Source organism: Halictus rubicundus, unplaced genomic scaffold (genome assembly GCF_050948215.1).
Source record: "Halictus rubicundus isolate RS-2024b unplaced genomic scaffold, iyHalRubi1_principal scaffold0027, whole genome shotgun sequence".
Lineage (NCBI taxonomy): Eukaryota > Metazoa > Arthropoda > Insecta > Hymenoptera > Halictidae > Halictus > Halictus rubicundus.
The window spans coordinates 1,617,750-1,629,222 of record NW_027488568.1 but is presented as its reverse complement, the minus strand read 5'-3'; the positions used below and the strand labels follow the sequence as shown (position 1 = coordinate 1,629,222).

The window sequence follows — 11,473 nt, the reverse complement described above, 5'->3', positions numbered from 1 at the left end:
TGATAAACGTTTGACCGGATTATTCGGAATATCTGACATATCGGACTATCGGCCGCTCTGCAGACAAAACCACTTAACACATCACCGGCTCTATAATACAGCGTTCGTGAAAAGGCAACTCGAAAGGATTTAACTGTAACTCTAGCAGCATATACGTTGGCCCAGTACAGTACTACTACAGCGGACGGATTCTGGCTTGGGCAACTCCACGCTCAGCGGAATCTATCACTGACAATGAGCCGCAATCCATTTGCTATAGCGACGCTCTGGTTGGTCCGTGTTTTTAGTTAATAACTCCTGAAAGAAGCCGAAGCGAACATTTTCGGTAAGGAAAAAGTTATTTCAAATGACCTAGAATGACATAAAATTACCCAGAATCTACCTCTTTCAAGGTTTCCCGACAATTTTGGGACACCCTGTATATTTTGTGACGTTGCAAATTTTGCGACGATCTTGTATAGTAACAACTACGCGTTGCGAAACCTCCACCTATTCACTAACTTTGTACGAAGAGCGCGGGTTCTCGGGTGCGGCCACGTGGCCGCGTATTTTGCACACTCTGACTTGTAATAAACAACTGGAGCCAATTCCGTAATTCGTTATTTCGACCTGCGAGATCCGCCCTGCCGTGAGGGCTGTCCCCGTCATTCTCGTGTCCGAATCTTGGACCCATTCGCGTCTCCCTTCCGTCTCGCGGTTCTCGAAGGAACAACTTCCGCCAACTTCCGCTTCGCCCGACGCACAGTGGTCCCAAATCGCCAAAACCTGGTCAAAACCTCACAACTTATTAAAAAATTATCAGTTCTGCTTGAAAATTGGTATTAGGTCGTTTCTGGGGTCGCTGATCACCAATCTAAACTTGAAATTAAAAAAACAAAATGGCGGATCCAACATGGCGGACATATACATTAAAAAATTATTGGTTCTGCTTGAAAATTGGTATTAGTGCGTTTTGGGGGTCGCTGATCACGAATCTGAACTTGAAATTAGAAAATTCGCAGTCTCATATTGACCTGAACGAGGGGAAACACTAATTCTCCGGATAGCAAACTCTTCCCTTTGTATTGTATAAAGTAGGTATTCTATTCGCATTTCATAGTTCCCAAAGAAGAAGGAATTGAAGAATTGCTGGTCTTTTTACGTACAATATGATCCCATAATAAAAAATATAGGTTTTCATTTGAAAAAACAAAGTTGACCTTCAAATGACCTTGAAAACGCCATCCAAATAAAAAACTGATACTGCCTTGGACACGTGTTTTACACTTTCTTAATATTTTTTATACTTTTCGAGATATTCGGCTGGAAAGTTTTCAAATGAACAGCCGATATAAAAACAGCGTTCGTGTTTGAAAAATATAAAAAAATTTCGTATATATGATTCTTTATAAAAAACTGACATTCTATTCAAAATCTGTTTAAACTTCACAGAAAGACTTAGTTCATATCTCTCACAGTTTGACAAGAAATGCAAGGAAAGCACAGAAAATACCTACTCTGCGTTACAAAAAACAGTGCTACGACCGCAGAGGCACCTAGGGGCAGCTAATTTTTTTTTAGAATTGCAAGATAATACTATGTAGTAGAAGCTCCAACAAGTTTTAGAGCTGGACCTGGTGAGACTTGCAACTTTTACTTTAAATCGTAAAAATTTATGCCTTCACTTTTACTCTTTCTGTGCATACACAGTTATCAGTTAACAATAAACATTTGGCACTAAAACTTATGCAACTTACCTCCACAAACAGCATCCACAATGCACAATTAAAATCGAAACGTTTCAACACAATTTGTACACTGTGAACTTGAAATTCGCAATCTGCTTCACAAGCTTAGAAAGGTATGGTCTAATGTACTCGAAGTTCGGACTGTGACTGTTGGTCAGGTATAAAAAACGACCTTTTTGCTGTTTACCTCCACTTAGAAACACTCTTAGAGTAACCAATCCCATACTTAAAACTTACCTAGTTGAAAGTTCATATTTTAGGTTTTGGCCACGTTTTCCGGCTTTGGGACCACTGTGCGACGGCGAGAAGTCTTCGCGTTTCGCGTGGCACCCTTCCGGTCCCTGGCGCCCGAGCAGAAGGCTCTCTTTTTCAATTCGGACCTCCGAGAAATCGTTTGTACCGGGGTGACCGTGTACGGCACGGCCGTATACGGCCCATCCTCAGTGCCTGTAAACTCCCAGAGTTGGCCCCTTTCCCGTCCTTCTACGCGGCGAAAAGAGCCAACGTTACAATTTAAATGTATGATATGAAATATATGAAGCAGGATGTATGTATAATGTGAAATGTTCGATTTGACACGTTTAGTCTAATAGTTCAAAAGTTATAACAAAATGTCACTTACTTTTCCGATCCGGACCACTGTGGCGGCACTGCTATTTGTGTTTCTCGCTGTGGGGCGGCGCTCGTATTCATGCTTTACTTTTTTACAATTAATATACGTTAAATTTTCACCTATATGGCAATTTTTTCTAGTTACTAAACAAACTACATTTTTAATGGCACGCAGCGTCTGATCGAATATTCAAGTGGTCATCCGGTGGTGCACGCCAACGTGAACGTGTTAAATATCTCCGAAACTAGTGCACGGATAAAAAAAAAGTATCGTACGAAAATTGCTGGTCTTTTTAGGTACAATAAGATCCCATAATAAAAGATATATAGGTTACCATTTGAAAATACAAAGTTGACCTTGAAGCGCCACCCAAATAAAAAGCTGATATTGCCCCCTCTTTCCCCCTCGAAATCCTTGGACACTTGTTTTACACTTTTTTAATATCTTTCATACCTTTCGAGATATTCGACTGGAAAGTTTTCAAATGAACCCCCTGTATAATGTGAAATGTGTCATTTAAAATAGTACATTGGAAAATGTATGATATCCAATATGTAATTTAAAATGTATAATGTACTTTGATGATAACTTTGATAACTCCGAAAAAAAATATTCTTACCAGATATTTGGTCCATTGACACCATGCACATTACGTAACAAATACTTTTTGCATCACTATAACCTGAAGAGATATTTACGTGGCCTTACTTAAAAGGACCACTCTGTATAATCTAAAATATGAAATATAAAATATATGTTGTGAAGTTTACGATCCACAATAAAAAGGGTGTCCCAAAATTCAATCAACTCCGTAAAATGGTGGTGGTTCCTAAGGTCATTTGAAGCGACATTATCCTTTGCAAAAATGTCCGCCTTGGCTTTGGTAAGGGGTTATTAGCGAGAAACACGGATCAATCAGAGCGGGTCCACGGAGCGGGATGGCAGAGAGAGAGAGAGAGAGTCAGGCTCGACATACCGCAGCTGCAAGATCCACGGAGCGGGAACGTTGATGTTGCTTCGCGGTGATACACTGAACAAGAGAAGGAGCAGAAATTGATTTATAATAATCAGAATTCACTTTTTCAGCCTTAAATACTCTTGCTGCTTCAAAATATGTGCGTCACTGGGCTATTCGGAGATAAACTGCACAGCTGACTTCAGGTATATGGCAATACCGAAAACTAAGGGACGTACGCTCCGGTGAACGAACCTGACTTTCACTTTCACTTTCCTATCGATAAATTAATCGTATGTTTATTTCACAAAGATGCCGTGAAATTTTTCCACACTCACGATCACTGTTCACATTTACCAACACGTAGCTACACTGCCAGACAAAATGATAGGACGTTTGATCCATTTGTATATTTCACATAACATAATAGGATATGTATACATTTTATTCACCCTAGATATTAAATATGTTCTACGAAGTGTGCATATAGAATTGCAAGTTCGTATCTTGTATATGAAAGAAATCAAAGAAAATAATATGGACATGTAACGATTTTAGTCGGACAAAATGATAGAACATTATAAAAAAAAGATACAATTATTTGAACAGAAATATTTTTTTGAATTTCAAATTGACATTTAGTGAAACCACCTTTCCGCCCGGTAACATCTAATAAGCGATTAGGAATTGATTTAAACGAATTTTTATTATATTTTTGTTTTAAATGACTCAATACTATTTTTAGTGGTGACTGACAGTCGCCATTCGAGTGCTAAGGGTTAAAAAATATTTTGAATAATGATACTGCAATTTTTAATGGTGCTTTACAGACACTGAGGGTGTATAAACGCTAGATACAAAAACAGGGTAACCAATTCTGGTGACAGAATTTGAGTACTAAGCGTCTGACCTGCCTAGTATAATCTTACCCTTACCCATCGACTCTGCGATCTCGTCTGCCAATAAAAGTGATATTGCGATTGTTATAAGTACATAGCTATGTGCTGGCAAATGTGAACAGTAATCGTGAGTGTGGAAAAGTTTCACGGCAGCGGTGTAAAATAAACATACGATTAATTTATCGATAAGAAAGTGAAAGTAAAAGTCAGGATCGTTGACTTGACTGCACATCCCTTAGGTTGTCGTATACCTACTTTCCACCACCAGGTATGCAGTTCGTTGGCTTGACCGTACATCCCTTTGTTTTCGGCATTTCCGTATATTTGAAGTCAGCTGGGCAGTTCGTCCCCGAATGGCCCACACTTTTCGAAGCAACAAGTGCATTTGCGGCCGAAAAAGCGAGTTATAATTACTATAATTCAATTTCTGCTCCTTCTCTTGTTCACTGTATCACCGCGGCGCAACACCAACGCTCCTGCTCAGTGGATCCTGCTGCCGAGCCGGACTGGTTCGTGTTTTTAGTTAATAACTCCTTAACAAAGCCAAGGCCAACATTTTTGCAAAGAAAAATGTCGCTTCAAATGACCTCAGAAATCACCCATTTCACGGAGATAATTGAATTTTGAGACGCCCTGTATAATTTAAAATGTATAATGTACAATGTTTAATCTAAAATGTCGAAGAGGAAAATACAAGATAATTTTTCGAAGAGGAGTGATCTCTGCAGACGTGCGGAGGGTAATAAGTTTGAGAATTTGATGTAATAATGCATTAATAAACACGTTATTTTCCTTAAGCATTGTAGCTGAAGTTATTTTATCCGTGTGAGCTAGCAATACCTTGGATGACCTTGTGCCGTGCTTAACGAACTCGTCACATAGGACACTATCAGACTATGGGGCAAAGCATATAGAGTTCTATTTAAAAAAATTGAATTGACCTTGAGATCACCTAGCCCCCCTCCCCACACCCAGAACGGCGACGTATACATCAGAACAGATCATTTTTCGTTTAATCGATCGGTCACTTTATGAAAATCACCCAGTATATCAAATGTACTATCATTTTGTCGCGCACTGTTATTTAGGACATTGACTGCCACATTGGTCACAAATGACACTATTCATTGACCAGACATAAAAATTCATCATTATAGTGACATTGTTTAGGATTAAGCGTAGAGATAACTTCGTGTTAAGACGCCGATGTCGAGCGATACGCCGCGCCCGTGTTTTTGTCGATTCCCGGTATCGCGCTCGTGACGCATGATCACGTGATTACCGAGGATCACCGTTAATAGCTCGCATTACCTCGTCGCTCAGACTCGTTCTACCAACCGCCTGATTAACACGCTTTGTATCGCGCCCAGTTCTTGCAACTCTCGTTTATTGTAGCCATTCGAAATCGACCACCGGTTCGACTCGATTGCGCGCCCGCATTAGTTTACGCGAATTCAGAAGAATAAATCACGGTTGTACAGCCACGTGCTCAGTCTCCACAATATTTCTTTTGATTCCCTCCTCCTGCTCGCGCTTCCTGCACCTCTTCCCAATCCGGCCTCCCTTCTGTGTTTGCCCCCGATCCTTTCGAACTTTCCATACAGTCCACTCCTCACCATTTTCGTTCCGGGGTCCCAAGCATATTGGTCCTTCGAGCCGGATCGGTTTCGCACGGTGTATCGTGAACAGTGAGCACGTTTTTGAAGAATAAAGATGGCCGCCAAACTCGAGGACTTGCTGTTGGAGCAGGAAGCCGCCATGAAAACTCTCGCTCGGGTTCTTCCAAACGTGAAGAAAATTGGGCAGAATAATTTCACCGTGGCCAAACTCCAGCAACGCCTGGCGTTCCTTAAGGAATCATTTTCCGTCTGTCGAGAGAATGATCGACGCCTCCAGAGCTTCCGAAAAATTGAGGGAGCCCAGAAGCTGGACTACTTCAAGGACGAGCAGTTCATCCTCTGCGAGGACGAGTACCACGTGGCAGCGGATTTCATCGCCGATTGGATCCAGAAGCTGACCGCGTCCGTTCCTGCAGCGCAGCATCCAGCCACGCCAGTCGCAGCCCCATCACGCCGCGATCTCCCCCGCATGAGCCTACCGACGTTTTCCGGGGACTTCCACGACTGGGAAAGCTTCCGAGATAAGTTTACTGCCCTAATCCTCAACGATGTCTCGTTGTCCGACGTATCGCGTCTGCATTATCTCGGGTCATGTTTAACAGGTGCCGCGAGCGATCTTATCCGTAACCTGCCGATTACCGATTCGAATTTCAAAATTGCATGGAAGTTGCTCGTTGCCCGGTTTGACAATAAGAGAGGTCTCGTGAATCTACATCTCCAATCGCTTCACTCCTTGCCGCACGTTTCGACGGAATCCGCGAGCGAGCTGACCTCTCTGCGCGACAAAGCTAACACAGCGATTCAAGCACTGCGAAATCTCGGTCGTCCAGTAGATACCTGGGACGACATGCTCGTATTTTTAATCGTCGCGCGCCTCGACCGGTCATCCCGAAAAGCGTGGGAATTGCAGTTGGGAGCCTCTATCGAATACCCGACGTATGCCGAGCTCGAGAACTTCTTAGAGTCTCGAATTCGCGCGCTCGACGCTCTCCACCCGACATCCAAACAATCGAAGCGAAACATAACGAGTCACGCCGCGACCTCCAACCGTTTACCGCGTCCTCGAAACGCACCTGTGTTATGTTCGCTGTGCCAGACCGAACATCGCTTAAACGCGTGTCCGCTATTCAAATCGAAAACACCATCACAACGGTTTGATTTCGTGAAGGGTGAGCGCCGGTGTTTTAATTGTCTGAGCCAAAAACATAGCGTCCAATTGTGCCCAAGCAAGTATGCCTGTCAAAAGTGCGGAGGCCGACATCATACGCTCTTGCACTTTGACTCAACGCCCTCCGGTTCCGACGGACATGAATCATCCTCCAGGCCAAATGCACCTCCGTCGGCGAGTCACCCGGTTGCACTGCATGCCTCGTCTCACACCGCGTTCGCTACCCCCCGAATTTTGCTGGCTACGGCGTGGGTCACCGTGACTTCCGTCGCCGGTCGGTGTGAACATGCCCGAGCGCTGTTAGACCAAGGTTCCGCCACCACGTTGATGACGGAGGCGCTCGCGCAACGATTACGCGTACCTCGTCGCCGCGTCTCCGTTGCGATTACCGGCATCGGAAATCGCGCGATCAATGCACGACATGCGGCCACAATCGACATTCAAGCAAAGCGCGGAATCGGCCCGAGTCTGTCAACAACTGCGTTGATCCTAACTTCATTAACGCGCTACATCCCTGAGCGAAGTGACCAATCGATCTCGTGGCCTCATACGCGCGACCTTGATCTCGCTGACGCAAATCCGACGAGCTCCGATCCCATCGATCTTATTATAGGAGCGGACTTATACGGTTTTATATTGGTGGAAGGACTCCGCGCTGGATCCCTGCACGAGCCAATCGTGCAGAATTCCATATTCGGATGGTTTTTGTCCGGACCCGCCGGCTCGACCGAGTCCTCGTCCGGTCCAGTTGTCCCAATCTACCACTGCTCCCCGTCCGACCCGCTGGATCTCGACCTGCGTCGTTTTTGGGAGATTGAGGAGATCCCGGCCATCTCACCTTACACAGACGAAGAACAAGAATGCGAAAATCATTTTCGCACCACGCATAAACGGGACTCGTCCGGTCGTTACATGGTCCGTTTACCCTTCAAACGGAACCCTCCAATCGACATCGGGCACTCTTACCGAATAGCCGACCGAATGCTCTCCAAACTGGAACGTCGATTGCAATCACAACCGAAACTCTATGCCGAGTACGATGATTTCTTGCGCGAGTACCTCCGCCTTGGGCATATGCGCAAGGTCCCTCCGTCGCAGTACGATGACCCTCACGCCGTATATATTCCGCATCATACGGTAATCCGCGAGAGTAGTGTCACAACACATCTTCGTGTTGTATTTAACGCATCCAGCCCCACGAGTAACGGCACTTCGTTAAACGACCATCTGTTTATCGGTCCCAAACTGCAAACGGACCTTCCAGCTATCATCCTTCGGTGCCGACAATATCGGTACTTGCTTACCTCCGACATTACAAAGATGTATCGCCAAATATTGGTCGATCCGCAAGACGCGGATTATCAGCTAATATTGTGGCGGTCGTCCCCTTCAGATTCTATCGATCGTTATCAGCTGCTAACCGTAACCTACGGCACAGCTCCGGCCCCCTTCCTCGCGCTTCGGGTGCTAAAACAACTTATCGAAGACGAAGGGTCCCAATTCCCCCTGGCCACACGCGTTCTCCAACACCACCTTTATGTGGACGATTGTGTCTTTGGCGCGTCCGATGAATCGACGTTAATCGAAACTCGTAATCAGCTGATTGCATTGCTCAGCAAGGCACAGTTCCGTTTGCATAAGTGGACAAGCAATGCGTCGCATTTGCTCGCTGATATTACTCCGCCTGACCCTGGATTAATCCAGGAGAAAATCTTGCAGTCCGATGACACGGTGAAAGTCCTTGGGGTCTCGTGGAGCCCCGAAGTTGATGCTTTTCGCTTCCGAGTCACACTTCCCGTGGAGGGCGCGTGCACCAAGCGAGGCATACTGTCGACCATTGCCCGTCTTTTCGACCCATTAGGCTGGGTCACCCCCGCCACCGTATACGCAAAAACGCTCATGCAACAGCTGTGGTTGCAGAAGTGCAGTTGGGACACTCCCCTTTCTCCGGGCCTGCTCGGGCGCTGGGAGAAATACAGTGCAGAATTGCCGATCTTAGAATCTCTATCTCTTCCTCGATGGACGAAACAAAGCCCAGATATCGCGTCCTATCAATTGCACGGCTTCGCGGATGCGTCTACATTAGCGTATGCTGCTGCAGTGTATCTGCGCATCGTGACGTCTTCCGGCCGAATCGTCATCTCGCTTCTAGCCGCAAAATCGAAGGTGGCACCGGTCAAGCCGTTGACGGTGCCACGGCTGGAACTTTCAGCCGCCCTTCTCCTTACACGCCTCGTCGTCTTCGTGCGACAAGCATTGCACGAGTTGCCGAGGACGACTCCTTGTTATTGCTGGACGGACTCGACCATCACCCTTTGTTGGCTGCGGCAACCCGCGTCAAAATGGAAAACGTTTGTCGCAAATCGAGTGGCCCAGATAGAATCCACTCTGCCCGATGCCATTTGCCGCCACGTACCGTCTGAGGAAAATCCCGCCGACTGCGCATCTCGCGGTCTGCTTCCGTCTCAACTCCTGGGTCATGACCTTTGGTGGACAGGCCCTTCGTGGCTGCAACACTCGACCGACCTTTGGCCGTACAATATTCCCGATGCTCCATCTAGCGCGTTCACCGAGGCACGTCCGACCATTTCGGTCAATCTTTGCCCAGCTCACACGCCATGGGACCTTCGGGACCGCTTCTCGTCGTGGCCAAAATTGCTGAAGGTCACGGCATACATCTTGCGATTCGTAGCCCGAATTCGAGAAAAGCCCGGCGTGGGCTCAAACTTTGTAAGGCAGGCCCTCAATGGGTCGGAAGTCCAACTCGCCAAAATCTTCTGGCTCCGACAAATGCAGCAAGAGCTTTTTCCTGACGAGCTGCAAGCTCTTCGTCACCATCATCCGCTCAATAAAAAGAGCAGTATCCTCTGCCTTAACCCATACGTAGACGAGGACAACCTAATTCGAGTCGGCGGTCGGCTAAAAAACGCCAAGTTATCGGAACGAGCAAAACATCCGATTATATTGAAATCCCATCCTTTATTGACGCTCATAATTGTTAACGCTCATCTGCGAGCCCTCCATGCCGGATCGCAGCTGACAACGAGCCTCCTCCGCCAAGAATATTGGATTTTGCGAGCGCGTCCCACAGTCAGAACCGTTCTGCACAAGTGCGTTAAGTGTGCACGCGAAAAGGCCGCACCTCAAAGTGCCTTGATGGGAGAGTTACCGGACTTTCGAATTACCCGTTCGGCTCGAGCGTTTATACATTGCGGTGTCGATTATGCCGGCCCGATTCAAACTCGCACGTCACCCGGCCGCGGTCATCGGTCTCGCAAATCGTATATTGCCCTATTTATTTGTATGGTCGTGAAGGCAATTCACTTAGAACTCGTAAGTGACTATTCGACCGCTGCCTTCCTTGCAGCGTATCATCGTTTTTGCTCGCGCCGCGGCATCCCCAGTGCCCTTTATTCCGATAACGGCACAACGTTCAAAGGCGCCGATCGTGAGCTCGCGAGCGCGTTCCGTGCAGCCACGCGCGATCCCACGACGCTCAATCGATTAGCGCTCGATCGTGTCACGTGGCACTTCACGCCCCCCTCCGCCCCGCACTTTGGAGGATTGTGGGAGGCCGGCGTGCGAAGCGTCAAGTACCACCTTAAACGCGTTGTTGGAGCCCACACACTCACTTTCGAGGAATTCGCGACGTTACTTTGCCAGGTCGAAGCTGGTATGAATTCACGGCCACTAGCTGCACTATCGGAAAACTTCGACGACTATTGTGCTCTGACACCTGGACACTTTCTGATTGGATCAGCCCTCACCGCTGTTCCCACTCCATCACTGCTCGACTTAAAAGAAGAACGTCTTTCGCGTTGGCAATTATGCCAACAAATGGCTGAAAGTTTTTGGCGACGATGGTCGCAAGATTATATGCAAGGACTCCAACAGCGCGTTAAATGGAAAACCCTAAAGCCCAACATTGTTGTCGGACAATTAGTTTTATTACGGCATGCTAATCTCCCCCCGTGTAAATGGGAGCTCGGCCGCGTCGTCGATTGTCATCCCGGCGGTGACGGCATCGTACGTGTTGTGACGGTGAGAACCGCGCAATCCCAATACAAGCGGCCCATCGTCAAATTATGTATTTTACCCGTCGACCTTCCGTCCGAGCCGCCTTGCCCGCCGCGCGGCAAGACGCAATCCGTCGATACCGTCTAGTAAATTGTACCGAGGTTCAACGGTAAACAGAAGTCACATGTATATAGTGTATATAATTAGATATAAGCAATGACGCCTCTGTCTAGCCGCGACTCGCAAGACACCTGTATTTTGATGACTCGTGTAAACATTACGTCATGCCTCGCCAACCGTTCACGGCGGGCGGCAGTAGATATTTAAACACGCGCTGCCGTCTCCCTTGTAAACACCACTAGTTTTCTTGATTTCGGATTTCTCAAGAAATCAAAGGCGGGCGGTATGTTTAGGATTAAGCGTAGAGATAACTTCGTGTTAAGACGCCGATGTCGAGCGATACGCCGCGCCCGTG

The 11,473-nt window shown here is 46.8% G+C and overlaps 1 protein-coding gene across 1 annotated transcript; it reads left to right on the top strand.

Annotated features, from left to right (window-relative positions):
* The first annotated feature begins 5,907 nt into the window (after nt 1-5,907).
* Nucleotides 5,908-11,145, top strand: LOC143363207 (uncharacterized). Its single transcript, XM_076803806.1, has one exon. It carries the CDS (start codon nt 5,908-5,910, stop codon nt 11,143-11,145), a length of 5,238 nt encoding a protein of 1,745 aa, XP_076659921.1.
* The last annotated feature ends 328 nt before the right edge of the window (nt 11,146-11,473 follow it).